The following is an 18,651-nucleotide window of genomic DNA, read 5'->3' on the forward strand; positions in this document are numbered from 1 at the left end:
AACTCTAGCACATATCAAGTTTCATATTTTTAACAGATAGTACTCATCAAGATGAAACTAATAAAATTGGTTTCACTCAATTTGGACACTCCTAGCTCTAGATATGAATTTTACAAGTTTGCATCAATTCCTGGAAAAATAATTAAAGAGAAACATCAAAACCCTATTAAATGCTAGGTACACCCGAATTCACACCCACTCCTTGCGACTGCCCACTGGGCCCCTCAGTCAACTGGCCCCACCCATCATCTAGACCGAACAGAGGCACCATTTGACCGGCAAAGAGCTCGCCGATGGTGAGGTCTCCGGCGACACGGTCACCCCCAATGGCTTTGTCTCATCATCCCGCATCCAACGGTGTAGGTGGTTGAACCTATTAGGACCTCTAGCTAGGGCGGCGACTCTCATGGTGGCTCGACGGAGCTGCATGGTGGCGTGCCGGCCATCTCCAGCCATGACAAGCTTGGGTGAGTTCGGCTATGGCTTTAGGGTTACCTGGCGGAGATCTAGGGTTAGGGTTTAGGCTCGCGGAGATGCCGGTGAGGCACGACCGCATGCACGGTAGCGCGGCGGCGTCGTGGTGTTCCGGTGGGCGAGGTGACAGCATTGCTCAACCAAGCCCCGTTCTAATTTCCCCATCCTATGGCTAAGCTCTAACGCCTAGAAGCAAGAGAGGAAGAGGGCTAGGCGAGCATGGCCACGGCGAGCTCAAGCTCGGCGGCGGCAATGGTGGCCGCGGTGACGATGCACCGGCTCTAATGTGCTCACGTAGGCTCAAACAACAATGCTAGGAGGTCGAGAAGGTGGCGGGTGATACGGTGGTGCAGTGAGCGCAGCGAATCGACGGTTATTGCTGCGGTGGTCGGCTCGACTATGGCGGTGCTGCTGCGGCTGCTCTGTGTCGGGAGCTAAGAGAGAGGGAGAGTGAGTGAGCGCACGAGAGAGGGCGCCCGGTGTTCCCCCCTTAGCATGACAGCACGGGCCCGACATTGGCGTACGACCACCACGCGGCATGCGCGGCCTAACACGGTTGGCCACTGCCGTGGCCGATTAGCCTGACGACACCACCTAAAACCCAAACTTTGAGCCCCCAGATCTCCAAAACCTTGGTGAGTTTTGATCAACCATTTTCACCATTTGTTAGAGCTACAAGAGTACTACAAAATTGCTTAAAGAAGTTTTGTCTAATTCCCAATGGTTTTCAAAATAAAATGCTCCAAAGTCGGCTACATGCAAATTGAAACTCAGTTCGAGACACCCAATTTTTTGGTTTCAAAAACAACATTGAGTTGATTTTTGTGATCCCTATTTGACTAAGCTAGGCACTAATTCAGCTCTTGACCATTAAACAAAGTTTGTTCTACGGGAGCTAAACTACAACTTTTATTTAGGTTCCACTGCCATGCAAGTTCTCTAAGTAATTTTTCAAGATAGGTCAAACAATCAACCTGATAAAGGCAATTCTAGTCATACCAACACTTAGAAGCCATTTTGGACCAAGTCATGAATACAAACATGGTTTCATTTTTCATCATAAGTGTGTCTAAGTTGTTTTGGTGACCAAACAAAAACCACTTGCATTAACAAGCATGATCATTAAGCATGCACTTAGTGAATTAAGCATTTTATGGAAAACTAGTCACAATAAAGATTATCATTTCATGCTCATGAGTGCAAATGAATGAATGATGCTTATGCTCATGCAATGCAAGTGCAAAAATACAAGCTTAACACTTGGGATGTTACAAACAACCCATCCATAAGTCTTAAATTAATACGTACTAACATGTACATATACAACAACTCTCTCCGTCTAACAAAAAGTGTTGTTCTCACTTTTCGAGAATTCAAGTATCTTCAACTTTGACAAAAAAATATATAAGAAAATATTAATATTTAGTGTGCATAATTAGTATCATTAGATAAATCATTAAATATATTTCTATAATAAATTTATTTAAAGATACAAATATTGCCAATACTTTTTATAAACCTAGTTAAACTTAAGCAAATTTGACCGGCACGAACTTTATAGTGATACTCTTTTCTGGGATTTAGGAAGCCCACTACAGTCATATACCATACTTTTCGTTGATTTTTTATTGGTGTATGAGGGGTAGAACTTTGGGTAGGAATGCATGAAATTTACCCTTTCGGAAAAAAGAACAAGATTCGGCTGTGGCCATTGAAAATCCTAAGACACAAAACACTGTTGCTACAATACAAATATGCTGCCGATGCCTCAAGGGCTTGGATCTCTTGCTTGGCACTGTATAACCTTGTTAAGCGAGAATGTACAGTGAAGTTGATTGATTCTTTAACTAGGTGTCTCGGGACCTGCGCGAGGGCTAGGATTTCCTTGCTAGCATGGGAGAGCCAAAATAGATCTCTTTACTTGGCAAGGTTACACAGTGCTGAGGACGAGGCAAGACGCTTGGCTAGGCGAGGAACAAGCATGTGCATGTCCTACGACAGCCGGACAGGCATTCCCGTACCCCCCCTCGTGAAAACCCCGAAAGCCTCTGGTCGACTCGTGAATTGGTCTGTGACTGTGAGGGCTTGGCAGGGCGGCACACGAGCCTATGGCCCGTTAACCACAGAGACTCCGGCCCACGCGTCGTCCACCACCCCCACTTTTTTATTTTTTAGCTCTTTTTTTTATTTTTTTTTTCAAAATATGCCCTTGGAGGTATGATTTTAAAATCTAGACCCTTAACTCGGCGTCATCATTGCTGGCGCCGAGCTTACACTTCTCGGCGCCATCATTGCTGGTGCCGAGGTTTTGGGCTCGACGCAAACATGGCGGTGACTTGGTAGGTAGCTTGGCACCGTAGATCATGGCGACGAGCTTAGCGCCAGGATCTATGGCACCGAGGTGGTGTTTTAACCCGGCCCCCAACCTTCCTGCCCGAGCCTTCTTCCTCTCCTTTCTCCTCTGTCTCGGGTTTTTTCTCTCCCCACTTCGCCCTACCTCACGAATCGGCATATTGGACCTTGGAAACTTTGATTTGATCCGTAGGTCTTCGAGAGCAAGGTATCCTCGCTCCCCTCCTAGTTTTTTTTCATATCGATTCGGTATATATTAGTCAGATTTTTCAACCTAAGAATCGTCATTACTTAGGGTTTCATGCAATTTTTAATATTTGTATTATACAACCGTAGGATGCCAAGGCATGGAAAAGCTTGCAAACCAAGGTAACCTTAGCGTATGTTGTTATGCTATGAGTTCATTGTTGTGCATCAAATGGAAAACCCTAGGTTTAGGGTTTAATGTTAATTGCTTTTGGTTCTTAGAACAAAATTGGTTGAATTGTAGTTGTGGCCGGATGATCGGAAATGCCTTTGACCCATTGCCTTTGTCTAGTGGTGTTCTAGTGCCCATGTGCTTTTGCGGTGATCCTTGCAAGGTAGCCAAGTCCGATGAAGAGGACACGTATAGGCAAAGGTATTGGATGTGTTCCAATTTTGTGTTTGAGCCTACACTTTGTCAGCGTCGGTTTAACAAGATGGTAAGAAATTGATATTTGTGTCATATGACATCTTGCATGATTTTTTTGTTTTATAACAATTGCATTTTTTTTGTAGACCCCTCCACCGCTCTATGATTTTGAGTAGTGGATCGACACTGAGATCAAGCCTGAAGACAAGGAATGGATACAGAACTGTTGCGGTGGGAGGCAGAGGACAAGGAGATGATGGAGAAGAGACACGGAGAGGAGGCTACAAAAAAGGAGCATAAGGAAGAGGAGGAAAGGAGGTGTGTTGCTGCGTACAGGGAGGAGAGGGAGAAGAAGCTTGAGTGTGCACGCCGAGCTAAAGCAGCGATGGAGGAGAATCCCGATGCCCTGAGGAAGGGAAAGTGGCCTTGTTGCACTCAATAGTCTCCATGACTTGCTAGTTCTATGGTTTATTCACGAACAATATTGTCTACTGTCGGCACGTACTTCTTTTATTATTGTATTGTTTAATATGGCATAGTATTGGACTTTTCATTATATAGTTGTGTTTCATTATTTGTGGTCATAATATTTTGTATAATGTTGTGGACGTAGTGAAATGTGATCACGTGCTGCAAACACAATCTAACAAAGTAGGGCATTATATAATTCAACACACAAAACACATAAAATGACATGTGAGAACATGTACCGAACTAGGGTACAGAGTTCCTTTGACTAAACCTAACATGCCTTAGGTAATTAAACCAAACAACAAACACATGGATGTGCCATGTGAATAAGATAGGGTCATCCTAGTAGTGTGGCCACATAGCAAATTGTGTTGCACCTTCTCCACAGTAGCCTCCCATTGTTGGTGGTGGTGGTGGCGGGGGTGACGGCGGAGGCCCCTTGTTCTTGTGTTAGGATAGGTGCAATATGGATCATTGTAGAGTGCCTCCTATGAATCGGCACCATTGTTGTTGTCATCCTATTTGTTGTCCTTGTAACCGCTGCCAACTTCTCTTTTTAGATCGAAGATATGGTCCTGCAGATAGTAGATGTACTCCGCAAGCAGATAAGTAGGTCGAGGATTGACCCACCTAGTGAACCCATAGTTTTCTTCGGGCAAGGAAGACTGCAATAAGTATGTCATGTAAGTTGTATAGAAGAGGAACATATTGAAGAAACAAATAGTAATAGCAATTACCCATGCTCATGGACATTTGAAGAAACGACGACCTCCATCTATTCCCTCGGTGATCTATTACCGATGCTTCAGTGTCAGCTCATGGTCAACATAATTGTGTGGCCCGACAACTTTTGTGATCTTTTACTTTTCGGTGACCTTTTTCCTTGCACAAACCCTCCATGGGCAGCGTTTCTTGTCACACACAACTGTGTAACGGCGCTCCGCATATGAATGCAAGACCTTATAAGGTCTCTTTCGTATCACTGCAAACGCCTGCAACCACCTCTTCAATACAGGGAGGTCCTTAAATACCCTCCTATTCTCAATTACCATGTTAGGACTGGCCTCAGGAGCTTCTTGAAGCTCATCATCATGTCCTTCTGCACACGCCTGATCGGAATGAGCAAGATCGCTGAACTCGTGAACTCTTGGATCACGGTGGCCGAGAAAGATACGCCTTAGCATCTCAATATCACTCTCTGTCAGCTCTCCAACAGGACGATCATCATCAGAATCAAGAGCTCTTGCCATCTCATATGGCTTCGAATCATTCATAATTTCAACACTATTGGAGCCACGGAATCCATCTCCACAGAGCACTTGTGCAGCAACAGTGGGCACATCCACATTGTCAAGGATGTCTACTGCAACATAAGTACAAAAATGAGGAAAGAATGAAAAATTGGATGTAAGAAATGGGGTAAGCTCCCAATAACCATGCGGATAAGACACTTACTCAGATGATTCTATGTCAAAGGGATCTCATAAGGAGGATCTGCCACAACATCATGAGTCTGACAAGCATCTTCAACTAGCATATTGGGGGTAGATTGAGCATCGGGAACCGTAGGTGCAACCTCCGTATCTATATCAGGTTCTGGGATGAGAGGGTCGAAGTGTGCCTGCTGATCCATTGGTGGAGAAAACCCATGAGGGATGGGATCAACTAACACCCGACGCACAACCACGTCCAAACTTTGGAACTGACACTTCATAGCCGATCTCATATAGTTCTCCCACTGGTCTGCACACTCAATTGGGATCATCTTCCTAAGGATGTTGGGAGGAGAACCTAGGTGAAGTACACCCTCCACTGCGATGCCATCATCATCATCAGCTCCATGGCAATGTAGCTCCTCCTGAGCCCTTGCAACCAACTCACTAAACGATGGCTTCTCATTGAATAACACAGGCACGCTTTGCATCTCAACAAACTCAACATACCCATAGCGATCTCTTTCCACGATGCCTCCATGATATATGCTCACTAGATTATCCATCTAGTTCAAACACGTAACGAAACACATGTTCTTTAGTCCAAATTAGACGATAGATAGTACCTAACAAGTACTTTCTAACTACAAACTAAGTAAATAAGATAATAACTACGTACATAGATACAGTGTACTCACTAAATAGTTAGATCATATTTAGTTAACTAAATATATAACTAACTATCTAAGTAGCTATCTAACTATATCTATGTACCTATGTTTCTATGTTTCTATCTATCTACATATCTATCTCACTAGATCACTAACTAAATCAACTACCTGAGTTATCACATTAACTAATAAATAACAAATGTCAAAACTACTACACTACAATCAAAGCTAACTAAGTACGTACATTACATATTCACAATTTTTACCTGTCCGATGACGAGTCTGCGGACGAGATGGAGCGCAGGGACGTCGGGCGATGGGTGATGCGACGAGCCGAGCCGGCCGGGGGCACGGACGGGCGTGCATGGGTCGAGGGCCGGCGTGGCGCGGCAGGGCCGACGGTGGCGCGCGGCGGGCGCGGGATGGCTGGCGCTCCGCGGGGCGAGGCCTGGCACGGCGGGCGCGGCGGCCGGTGCGGGCGCGGAGTGGCATGGCGGGCAAGGCCGAGCCGCGGGCGGCACTTCACGGCGGGCGGGCTGGGCGCACGACGCAGGCGCAACGAGGGGCGGGGAAGGGCGAGAGAGCGAGCGCGGGCGCGGCGGCGTGTGCGCTGGTTCGGCGGGCGCTGGCGGTGCGAGAGAGAGGAAGAGCAAGAGAGAAAGGAAAGGAGGGCCCATACGTAAGACAAGCTTGGCGCTAGTAACTACGGCGCCAAGATCTACGGCGCCGAGCTGCCTGCCAAGTCATCGCCACGTCTGCATCGAGCCCAAGGGCTCGGCGCCTGCAACGATGGCACCGAGATGTGTAAGCTCGGCGCCAGCCATGATGGCGCCGAGCTAAGGGTCCAGATTTTTAAATTATACCTTTAGGGACATATTTGTGAATTTTTTTAAAAAAAAGGCTAAAAATAAAAAAAAAATTCAGTCCACCACGCCCGCCGTTTCCTGATTCCCGACGGCCGAAACCCTAGAAACCTGCTGCTAGAGAAAGAGAGGCGGAATGGATGGACCGATTCTGGTGGAAAGAAGCGAACAAACGGCTCCAAGCTGCCCGCTTTGCGCCCAGCTTCTTCTCGCTGCGATTCTCCTCCGTCCGCTCGCGCCTCCCTCCTCCTCGCCGGCCCTTGTGCCTCGCTCTTCCTCACCGCCCCCCGCGCCTCCCTCCTCTTCTCGGCCTCCGTCCTCCGGCTCGCCGGCTCCGGCGCCTCCGTCAGCTTCTCGATCTGTCCTCCGGCTCGCTGGCCTCCGCGCCTCCCTCTCCCTCCTCTTGTGCTCGAGCGCCACCGGCCTTGCCCGCGGATCGCCTCGTGCCTATGGAGAAGCTGGATGAGAGCAAGTTCGAGCAGCGGCTAGAGCTCTGGGCGCTCCGCATTCCCCGTGAGCTCGCCTCCGCAGTCACCCGCCTCCTTCGCTCCGGGTAACGCTTCTCCCTTGTTCCAGGGTCCAATCCAATTAATCTAGTAGGTACAGGAAAAACGAACGGATAAATTAGCCATAGTATATCCGTTGTGTTTAACGATTAGTTGGGGGCTCGTTTTTTCCCCTTCTCATCTGTGATTTCAGTTATCTGCTGGACAAGCCACGGGTTAAGTCTGTAGTTGAGGATCCCGAGGGCGACAAGAACCGGCTCGTCCTACTGTCTGAAAAGATTCAGAAGCCCGGTATGTTACTCTTGGGATGGACCATGTCAATTGCAAAGTTTTACTCTATGAACTGAGCAAACATTGCAGTGCCAAAGTCACCAAATCATGTTGGAATAGCCTGACATGCCATTAGCCCATTACTTCATTAAGCTTTAAGGCTATTTTAAATGTTCCTGTGGCTTTGGAAATCTTGGCTCTCGTGTAACATAATCTTCTGTGTCCTGATTAGTCTCTTGGTATCAAAGGATAATGACTTAACCATGTTTTTTTTATAAGGATGACTTACCCATGTTAATGTTGGTATTTTCTCTTGCCTCTAGCAGAAGAATGCTTATGTTTATGTCCATGGTATTTGGTGTGTAGATTTATCTGACATGCCACAGCAGGCCCTTGACTCATTGAAGCAACTATGCAATGTTGATGTTGTACCTTATACATTGACCCTTGATTATTCCTACTGGAGTGCAGGTCAGTTTAAGATCTTTTCTTTATAATCTGATTTCTTTTATGCTTTGGTATCGTGCTATTTTGTGGTACACATGTCACTTTCCATATTCTTTGTTCTAATTTTTTTTTGCATAAAGTTAAAATTCTTGTGTACTAAAATGAAAAGGGTCGCAATTCACCCATTATTGCCTGTTCATTGTCACTGGCGTTCGTTTTTCCCTTTAGTTTTGCAAGCTTTGAGCTGACAAAACCAGTATAACCTTTTTTAATTTCTTAATATTATGGGTTTGATCAATTTCTTTATTTGTGACAGACCACATTTTGAAGCAAATCCTTCCTGCTGGAGTGGAGGTACCCTCTTCGTTTGAGACAATTGTTAAGTATACTAAACTTGATGATACTTTCTTCCATTTTGTTGTCATCTCTTTAAATATTTTGTTTGTATGGTGTCTGCAGGTCATGTTGCTCATCTGAACATATCTGATGACTTGCTAGCATATAAAAATGTCATAGCAAAGGTTATCTATGATGTAAGCACACTTCTATGCCCTTCTCTTAATAACTTGCTCGCTTCATACATTCTTTGACTCTCTGATTCTCAACACCGTGCATGCAGAACCCATATAAATTTTGCATAAAAATGGCCCCAAAAGCGGTTCATAACCAAACTTGCAAGCTCTTAGATCTTCTCGTGCAGATTTGGAAATGTTGTTATCTTACTCTTCAATGCTGGTTGGTTGGGACCTTGCAATGACATGAAAGCAGTATTAAATGGGTTAACACTATGAGCAGTTAACAATGAAAACATTACATAATCTCTGAATCTCATGAACATACATGAAATTATTGCTGCCCATCTTTGTTGTTTTATTGCTTAGATGATAAGAATATCTGAAAACATCATAAAACATGCTGCTTGGTGCTTGCTTCATAATTCACTAAGCATTTTCGTCATATCTATACGCAGAAAAATTATCCAAGGATTCAGACCGTGGTGAATAAAGTGGGGACAATAACAAATGAATTTAGAGTCCCAGAGTTTGAGATCTTAGCAGGGAAAAATGATATGGTTACTGAAGTTAAACAATATGGTGCAACATTCAAACTTGATTATGGTTTGGTCTACTGGAATTCAAGACTCGAGCATGAGCATATCAGATTAGTTTCCCTGTTCAAGAAAGGAGACGTTATATGTGACATGTTTGCTGGTATAGGTCCATTTTCAATCCTGGCTGCTCAGAAAGGATGTGTTGTGTATGCAAATGACTTGAATCCAGATAGCGTTCATTATCTAAGAACTAATGCAAAGATTAACAAGGTTGATGACTATATATTCGCCTACAACATGGATGCTAGAGTGTTCATGCAAAATTTGATGACTGTGCCTGGTTTGGAAACTGGATCAGACTCTCAAGTTGCTGCTGATGAATCCTATCCTAAAGAAGGGGTCCCCGCTAATGAAAATTCATCTTCAAATGGAAATCATAATGGTGCCCTCTTTTTTACGAGATTGCTATTCTCCCCTGCATACTGTTTTTTTGTGGTCCTTCACACACTAACTTTAACTGTTTCTTCAACTCTTTTCTAGATGTTCGTGAGGGCAGTCAAAATGGTGCTAATGAATCCTCTGTGGCAAGCACTACTGCCAAAAAGCGACCACAAACTTTAGAGGAAGGTAACCATGCTGTGTATTCTACAGTGTCTTTAGTAAGTAGTAAACTTGCAAGAAGTCTATTATATGCTTCAGGTTCGAAATTTTGCGTTTACCAAAAAAAGCTTAGGGAATGTTTAGTTGCCTGCATTAGCCTGTATTCAGGCTTGTGCAGTACAGTTTACCCGTGTTTGGCTAGTACGTGAGATTTGGTCGTAATATGCGATGCAGATTTGCACAAGCCGATGGGGCACTAAAAAATGAAATCTTCTCACTTCCCTCACCTCTACTAGAACATGGAGATGACAACATGCAATACAATGTAATTACCCAAACACAATCTGACCTAAGGCAGCTTGCCTATGCAGGACAACCAAACACCAAGACATTGGATACGTTTATGCTGTCTTAGGTTGTGTTGCATAAGGTCTAATGCAAGCTAAGCCTAATGCAAGTAACCAATCACCACCTTATTTTCACGAAACTTCTGTACGAGTGTGCCAGATTTCTAAATAAACTAAAATTTCCTACTTGTCTCCCATAGGTGAACCTGACTGCCAAGATGGAGATGCTAATCAAACAAAAATACGAAACAACAAGAGAGTGAGAGGACCAGGGCCACCACCATCCAAGCCATGGGAACACTTTGATCATGTACTGATGAATCTACCTGCTTCTGCTCTGCAGTTCCTCGGTAATGTTTTATCCTCCCCATTAGTTTTTTCTGTTATAATTTAATTATAGCATCACATCATGACCGTTGGCTTTTTATAGCATATTATAGAAATTCTATTGGTTAGCAATACCCATTTATGACATTTCTGGACAGCTGGCCTGGCCCCTCTTTTCTGCTTATTGCTCATGATCTTTAATTGAATTTCCTGTCTTCTCCATATGTCATATAGACATCTCCTATGCTTTTGAATAAAAAACTTAAAGCTGAGACCTTGCAAATCAGTGTTAAATGACTAGTCTACAATCGAGTTAGTGCACTTGAGGCAAACTCTTCTCGGAGAACTACATTCTGTATTCCTTACTCGCATCAGCATCCATCAAACGCTTTGCCCATTAGCAACTAGAAGCTTTGGTTGGTACTCTGGTGTCAGGAGTTTCTTTTCTTCTTTATTAAATAACTTAGAAGTTCTGCCTACATTTAGGGGGTGTTTGGTTCAGCTAGGAGCTCCTAAATCTAGTCCTATTTAGTCACTTTTTACCCAAACACTGTGACTAAATGGGACTAAAAGGGCTTTAGTCCTCTCTAGCAACTCTGGAGTGACTAAATGGGACTAAACCATTTAGGAGGGACTAAATTTAGCAGCTGCAATCCAAACAGGGCCTTAGTAAATATATGTAGTCATTGTTTGGAAAAATATTTTCTACATTCAGTTGTCATTATGTATTAGCTACAGTTGCTCTGAGTTTCGGTTCATGATATATATGGACCTTTGTGCAGATTGTTTTGATGGTCTCGTCCAAAAGAAATACTGGACAGGATCACTACCTTGGATACACTGTTATTGTTTCATCCGTTCAAGTGAATCTGAAGAATCGATACTCTCTGTAAGTCCACTGCTATTTGATTATTACTTAGATGTTATTTAATTGATCGCATCATGACTGTCATTGTATGCTGCCTGTATCTGTATGTACTATCAGCTGTGAGATAGTACTACTTCCATTTTAACATAAGCATTTTTCCTTTATGCAGGAAGCACAGAATAAATTAAATGCTAAGATAGCAGAACCGATATTCCATAGGGTTCGTGATGTTGCACCAAACCAGGTATGTTTCAGTGTACTTGTCAACAAGACTAGGTACACACTTTTCTGTTTTATTGAACGTAAGAGTTGTCCTTGCCCCAAAATTTGGGCCTTGGACTAAATGTAAGGCTCAAAATCAGTACTGAAATTCTTCTTATTGAATGGTATTCACAAACAGTGGCAGTTATTTCCATGGTGAAGGCCTGAAGGGAGTAAAAGTAGATTTTAGAACATGATCTTTCTCTGGGGCTTGAAACTGGCATCAAAGTTTTCAAAAGTTTTTGTATGCTGTTGATTCCAGTTGTGCCCTGGTAACAGTAACCAGCAATGACTGATACTGATACATAATAAACTCTACCTGAAATGTTTAAACCAGCTAACTTTGCTGGTTTCCAGTGAAATCTGGGGCCGTTGGCAAACATTGGGGATTCTTATTCTGTGTAAGCGAGCCTACTGAAAAATACCTTTTCTCATCTGAGAACAGTAGAGAAATACATGGACATGACCAACGAGCTAATGCAAGTTGAGTTGCTTTTAGTTTCAGTATGATGGCATTGATTATTTTGGGTATTTACTTTTGTTGACATTTGTTGCAGGCTATGTTTTGTTTAAGCTTCAAGCTACCTATGGAGTGTCTTAAGGAGGACGACAGTGAAAATACATTGGATCAGTTGCCTAGTAGACCATGCAATATTGTGCTCCCGTAGTTTTTACTCATCCACCTGCAATTTTTGGAGCTTTACTAAAGAAATAGCAACTATTCGTTGGTTGGTTTCTGGGCTGATAAGCCCGTCTGGTGCTGGTTTGTTGTGAGAGGAAAACTTTGTTGACTGGCTGATAAGCCATGGCTAAAACCAACAAGCGAACAGACTGGTAGATAGATCTGAATCACCATCTCATGGCAAGGAGAGATTAACAGGTTGTCTCTGATGCTAAATGTGAGTGATCAGGTGTCATATAACCATGGAAGATGCTTTGGTTGCTGAAATCAAGATGCTGGTAGCAATATCTGATTCAAAGCGTGGTGCCATCGGTTTGGTTAATTGGTTTACAGGAAGTTCCCTGTTATGCTTTTTTTTTGCGAAGGATTTGTATTCACGCTACTTGAGTCCAAATCTTACCAGGATTCAAGTAGTTTTTTGGCCATGTAAAAGACCTACCCGGAACTTCTAAAATATTACTAGTATCCAAAGTATACATGGTTTTGTTCTTGATTCGAAGAAACTTTGGTCAGAACTCAGGACTATTTGTTGTACTTGTCACTTGTTCTCTCTTTACCCCAAGTGGAAGTGTCAGCTATTTGAGGCAAATGTTATGTTAAAAACATCGAAGTGTCTCGGACTGGTACTAGCATAGCAACAAAGTGGCTTAGTAGAATTATCATGTTCACAATTGAGAGATACTACAGTCAAAGATGCACAACACATGACGCTAGCTTGTACACAGTAAAATTCTTCTGGTACACAGCAGGAGAAGAAACAAAACTCCTGCGCTTTCTGCCCTTATTTAACCGAGATCAGGGACGATGAGGTAGTCCTCGTCGTCGGTGACCTCGATCCGGGCCTTCTTGCTCTGGCGCACCCCGGCGCCGGCAGCGGCTTTGGCCGTCCTGTAGTACACGGCATCGTTCGCCGCCTGGGATCCGAAAAGCTCCGGGACCTCCGCCAACGTCCTGCCGGCCTTGGGCGCCTGCTCGTGGAAGAGGTCGATGTCGGCGAACCACTCCAGCTCCTTGAACCCGAGCGGGGACTCCTTGTGCAGCTGCAAAACAAACACACACACACACAAGAAGACCATGAGACGGGACCCGGTGGGTGGTCGGACATGGACCGGCGAGCTTGTGTTATCGTCTTGCCTTGTCGCTGGACTCGTAGTCGGAGAACTGCAGGAGCTCGTCGACGGCCCAGCCCTGCGGCAGGAACTGCGGCGGCGAGGGCACCTGCTGCGCCGCGGCGGAGACGGCGGCCTGCGGCGGCTCGACGGTGGCCTTGGGCGGGGCGTGGTGGTCGGAGTCGTGGGCGTCGCACGCGTCGCTGCAGGCGGAGGCGGAGGCGAAGCCGACGCGGATGCCGGTGGCCAGGTAGCGCTGGTGGTTCCCGGAGAGCGTGCCCGGGACGTGGATGGGCTCGTCGCAGTCCCGGCAGAAGAGCGCCCGGTCCTCCACGCAGAAGATGAACGCCGCTTTCTCCTGCGACCGACCGCGAGCAAGGTTAACTCGTGCCGTCGTGCGTGTAGAGCATCTGCGCATGCCGCTTGTGCATGCGCTGGTTAGTGCGTGCGTGGCGACGTGCGTACGTACCTGGCAGACGTCGCAGCGGGGGAGCCTGGCAGAGAGCGCCTCGAGCGGGAGGCGCTGGTGCTTGCTGGCGAGCTTGTTGGCGGCGTGGATCTCGACGTCGCAGCGCGCGCACAGCGCGGCCTCGTCGGCGCAGCACACCACCGTGGCAGCCGCGCCCTCGCACGCGTCGCACTGGATCTTCATGGCCGCCGCTCCACTTCTCAGTCTACTTCCTATCCTGTCTCGCAACACTCAGTGAAGGAGCGAGGCGAAGGACGAAGAAGATAAGGCGGCCACTGACTGTGGTGGAGGACGAAGGAGAGGCCGGCAAAGGAGAGGGGAGATCCAGCGGGCGGGCGAGTGGCGCATATAAGCCGCTTGGGCGAGCACGCAACTCGAGCAATCAGTGAGCTCCCGGGTGGGCGAGCTTGTGGTGGAGGACTCGCCGGGGAGACTTGTGGCCAGGGGGCTCCCGGCTCGTCTGCCCCCGTGCACTGTAGCTACGCCGGGAGCACGCTCGGACGCGCTGATTTTGATCTGATGTGATCCGCTGACTCGGCGGAACGGGATCACAACTGTACTATTGGCTTTATATTATGGATAGAAAAAAAATATATCAAGGAACTCGTGGTCGTAGGAGCTTCATCTCAGTTCTCTCGCATGTGCTAGATGGGCATTCATGAAAAAATGCTGCGGTAGCTTTAGTTGTCGGTGGACGAAAATACATCTGCCACGATAATTCTGTTCCCATGAATATCCATATGTGGCTGACCTCAATCTGGTGAATGTATCCAAATCGGGGTGTTTGGGATTGCTCCGCTCCATATTTTTTTAGCCAAACAGTTTCAGTTTCGAGCACTCTCGGCACTTTGTTCGATGAAAATGGACGTTGTGAGAGTATGTAAAGAGATCCTTCACAAACTCTAATATTCTCCGAAGCTGCTCAACGGTGGAGTTTGTGGAGTAGTCCTATGTATCTCGAACACGTGGATACACGTAGATTACTTATATATATATATATATATATATATATATATTTATATATACTTTTATATGCTGTTGTATGGATTTTTTTTAAAAAAAATGGTTAGCGTGCAAGATGTGCATCTGCTAAATCGCTTTTTAAATTTGATGTAACATACTCTTTCCTTTTTAAGAAAAAAAAGTACATTGCGTGCTATACTGTCATCATGCAGCATGATCCATTATTAATGCTATTTCTTCCTTTTGGTTTATATTATATGCGTGATCGTGCATTTCTTAATCTTCTCGCCGTACGTATCACTGAAATATTTCTCTCGATGCTGTTTGTTAACAATATTATATGCGTGATTGTGCTGTGCATTTCTTGTCTTCTCGCCGTACGTATCACTCAACTATTTCTCTTGATGCTGTTTGTGAACTTACATTTGTTTGCTTAACAGATAATTATTATTAACAAGTTAGACAACAAAAGTACAAAACACTCCTGTCAACATGAAAAAAAGAGGGTCCGTGGCCCAGTCGTTTTGCTCGGCAAAGGCCATGAGCACATCACCATTCTTCAATGCCAAGTTGCTCTCAGCTTGTGGACGAGATTTTTTCGCGAGGATCTGCTGGAGATGTTAATTCGGTAATAGTGAAGGCCGGAAATGTGCCATACCATCACTGTGCATATTTTATTGCCACATCAGTGACTAGCTCACTTAGGTTATTTCTAGTGCATTATATCATCAAACGATACGGTATCTCTCTCTCTCTCTCTCTCGTTGTTAATTTAATGCCAAATCGACCACAAAACTGTCTGTTATGATACCACCTATTAGAACTAGCCTATTTATAGAGTATAGGAAATATGGTACGGACCAACACAGCCAATTGGAGAAGTATTCCTATTCCATAGAGGGCATATTGTTACTGCACTACAACAACAACAATAACAACAACAAAGCCTTTAAGTTCTAAAAAAATTAGGGTAGGCTGCTCCCAAAATTGAAGCTTTGGATTCCCCTAAACCGAGTCTGTGTATTGAATGTTGATACATAGATATGTTAGAGCTAGGAGTAAGGATAGTTATGTTGGAATCAAATGAATACATTATGAAGATATAAATCATGATGTATCTAATGATACAAATTTGTTGTCATAAATATTGTTTTTTTTTCTATAAATTTTATTAAATTTAAATAGTTTGACTAGGACAACTCTAGAGGTTAATTTATTTTGGGACAGAGGTAGTATATTTAGAAGAAAGAAAAGTTATATTTGTCTTGAAATGATAAACATATTTTGATTAGAAAAAAGTCATACAAAATGGATTTTAACCCTAAATGTCTCTTACAGTATGTGTAATTCGCTAAACAATCAATATCATCTCCGATATACTTTGAATACAAATCTACTATGAAAGTTTTATGTTATAAACTTATATATAAGTTAAACAATTGTTTATCACAGTTTTTAAAAGTTTGTTTTTATGTACCAAATGTTCTCGTTTCAAATAAAGTTTGCTCAATGAAAAAGGAAAATATGACATCACGAAGGCCTTGTTTCGCCGGGCTCCCTCTGGCTCCAGCTCTATGCTATAGTATCGAAGAAGCCACAAGCTCCTAGTTTATTTCATGGGGAAAGAAAATTTTCTTCCATGAATATTGCTTCTATAGTTGCGTGTGCGGAAGAGAAGCCGGAGTGGCGAAGCCACAAGAAGCTGTGTCAAACAAGCTCCAAGAGAAAAGTATGATGTGCTACACCATGACTACTGGTCATGTATGCAACATGTTCTCTTTGTCCTAAAAAAAAGTGTAGTTCTAGAATTGTTTAGACAAATTAGTGTTATAGGGAAATAATAGATGTGACCCTTTAAAAAACTCTTACTCCCCCTATCTCAAAAAGCATGTAAATCTCGCTTACCGAGGAATCAATCAATTCTAAAATTGACTAGGTTTATATAAAATAATTTTAAAAAAATATTTTTCAAATATGTTTATCTTAAAATACATTTCATAATTAACCTAGTGGTAATTTTAATACATCATAAATATTAATAGTTTTCTATATATTTGGATAAATTTGGGATTCTTTGACTTCTCGAAAAAGCGAGACTTTTACTTTTTTCAGGATGAAGAAAGTATAACATATTATAATGTAATGCTTGCACTTCGGAGACACTCACAAGTCTACTAGTTCTAGTGAGGCTAGCAGCTCGAAGTACTCTTATTCCGTGATAAATTTGAAACTCTAGAAGTAGAAGCACGTAAGGAAGGAGTTTCCGTATATATATATATAAAACATTGAACAAGTCCTATCATGGATCAATCATGACATTATACAGGAAAGAAGGAAAGAAAAAACCCGGAGCCACCAGCAATTCAGCAGCGAGCCAGAGACCAGCAATTGAGGTTGACGCAGCCGCTGGGATTGCACACGCCTGCACCGCACCTACACCTACACGCAGTAGTGCAGCACCACGGTCCGGCATTAAACGCCGACGTGCCGACGGCCGAACCGCGGCGCGCCACGGCGCCATTCGCCTCTTCACTGAACCTGCAGCCGCTGCCTGCAGGTTCCGGTCTGGATCTCAGCCCTTGTGCCCTTGTTTAGTTGGACTCCAAAATTAAAAAAGTTGTTACAGTACCTGTCACATCGAATGTTTGCGGCCCGTGTATGGAGCATTAAATGTAGACGAAAAGAAAAACTAATTGCACAGTTTAATGGGAAATTGCGAGACGAACGTTTTAAGCCTAATTAGTCAATGTTTGGACACTATTTACCAAATAAAAACGAAGGTGCTACAGTAGCCCCAGAATCCGAATTTCGCGAACTAAACAAGGCCTCTGCGGGATCTGCCGCTCGCGCCGCGATCATTGGCTGGCTTTCCGTGTGAACTGGCAGTTGGGGGACTTGTGGCGCCGGGCGCCGGGCAGGTACCTTTCTCCGTGCTACTAGTACAGCGCATTGATGGGCAGAGGTTGACACGGAGATGGGCGCAGCAAGGGCCCGTCTGCTGCCTGCAAGAAATGCTTATCCGGCTGCTATGTTGGGGCTGTGACTTGGCGTCTTGGTTGGACAGGAGCCATGAAAAAGCGTACGCCTAAATGTTGGATGAGCTGACGTGGAGGATAGAACGTTGGCTGTTTTAAGAGAAGCAGGAGTATTTTCTTGATGACCTTTCTTTCTGTTATATTATACCAGAATGGCCAGAAAGTCTACGTGCAACTATACGCAGGTGTGGAGGTATGGCCCCCGGTATCTACAAGACAAGATATGGGCCGCACCATCAAAGGTGGCCCAGCCCACAAGATCAAGGCGTGCACGGCACTGGCCGACGTGCACCGCAAGATATTATATAGTACCAAATATGATACTTTCCTTGTAACCCTACCCCTCCAGGGTATATAAGGAGAGGCAGGAGTCCCCTAGTGGACAGGTACATACATCTCATATTCAATACAATACATCAAAGACACAGGACGTAGGGTATTACGTCGATTAGACGGTCAAAAAATGTCTAAATCACTGTCTCTACGTCTTGTATCACCATCCGGTTTCTGATTACGCGCACCTCCACCAATCAATCTACCTTCGTGGAATACCCATTGGAGGACTGTCGAGCATCTTTTGTCGACAGTTGGTGCGCCAGATAGAGGTGTGCGTGCTGATCCAATGCAAACTACATGGGATCTCAAGATCGACGCCGCTCGTGGCAACTTGACTTCCTGCGGCGACGTACTTCAGTAGCCTGACAGGCTCGATATCACCCGGCTATGGAATCAATCTGCTACGACGGCAACTCGGCAACCTCCGCTGCAGATCGACGTGTCTATCCGGCCGTCGTCCCGAGAAACTCCTGGTGATGGAATCCATCCACAAATGGCGGCAA

The 18,651-nt window shown here is 44.6% G+C and overlaps 2 protein-coding genes and 2 long non-coding RNA genes across 5 annotated transcripts; 1 reads left to right on the forward strand and 3 right to left on the reverse strand.

Moving 5' to 3' along the window:
• Positions 1-4,070: 4,070 nt before the first annotated feature.
• On the reverse strand, positions 4,071-6,287 carry LOC136474187 (uncharacterized). The gene is made up of 3 exons (XR_010762868.1): positions 5,366-6,287; positions 4,648-5,273; positions 4,071-4,575 (listed from the first exon to the last, which is right to left on the reverse strand). It is a non-coding gene; the product is annotated as an uncharacterized lncRNA (long non-coding RNA).
• A 350-nt stretch (positions 6,288-6,637) lies between these two features.
• LOC136477651 (tRNA (guanine(37)-N1)-methyltransferase-like) lies at positions 6,638-12,733 on the forward strand. 2 transcript variants are annotated; one of them, XM_066475884.1, is made up of 11 exons: positions 6,638-7,430; positions 7,577-7,674; positions 8,020-8,124; positions 8,417-8,478; positions 8,559-8,633; positions 9,071-9,593; positions 9,692-9,778; positions 10,299-10,448; positions 11,208-11,314; positions 11,463-11,537; positions 11,694-12,733. In XM_066475884.1, exons 1-11 carry the CDS (start codon positions 7,018-7,020, stop codon positions 11,712-11,714), a joined length of 1,716 nt encoding a protein of 571 aa, XP_066331981.1. In that variant the 5' UTR covers positions 6,638-7,017; the 3' UTR covers positions 11,715-12,733. The 2 variants fall into 2 exon arrangements, with proteins under 2 accessions (XP_066331981.1, XP_066331980.1); XM_066475883.1 differs by having other exon boundaries at positions 12,112-12,733.
• Positions 8,635-9,167, reverse strand: LOC136477653 (uncharacterized). The gene is made up of 2 exons (XR_010764079.1): positions 8,941-9,167; positions 8,635-8,847 (listed from the first exon to the last, which is right to left on the reverse strand). It is a non-coding gene; the product is annotated as an uncharacterized lncRNA (long non-coding RNA).
• Positions 12,734-12,883: 150 nt separating the features above from the next.
• On the reverse strand, positions 12,884-14,301 carry LOC136477652 (B-box zinc finger protein 25-like). Its single transcript, XM_066475885.1, has 3 exons — positions 13,815-14,301; positions 13,371-13,703; positions 12,884-13,276 (listed from the first exon to the last, which is right to left on the reverse strand). Exons 1-3 carry the CDS (start codon positions 13,995-13,997, stop codon positions 13,022-13,024), a joined length of 771 nt encoding a protein of 256 aa, XP_066331982.1. The 5' UTR covers positions 13,998-14,301; the 3' UTR covers positions 12,884-13,021.
• Positions 14,302-18,651: the final 4,350 nt, after the last annotated feature.

Source organism: Miscanthus floridulus, chromosome 8, assembly GCF_019320115.1.
Source record: "Miscanthus floridulus cultivar M001 chromosome 8, ASM1932011v1, whole genome shotgun sequence".
In the NCBI taxonomy this organism is placed as follows: domain Eukaryota; kingdom Viridiplantae; phylum Streptophyta; class Magnoliopsida; order Poales; family Poaceae; genus Miscanthus; species Miscanthus floridulus.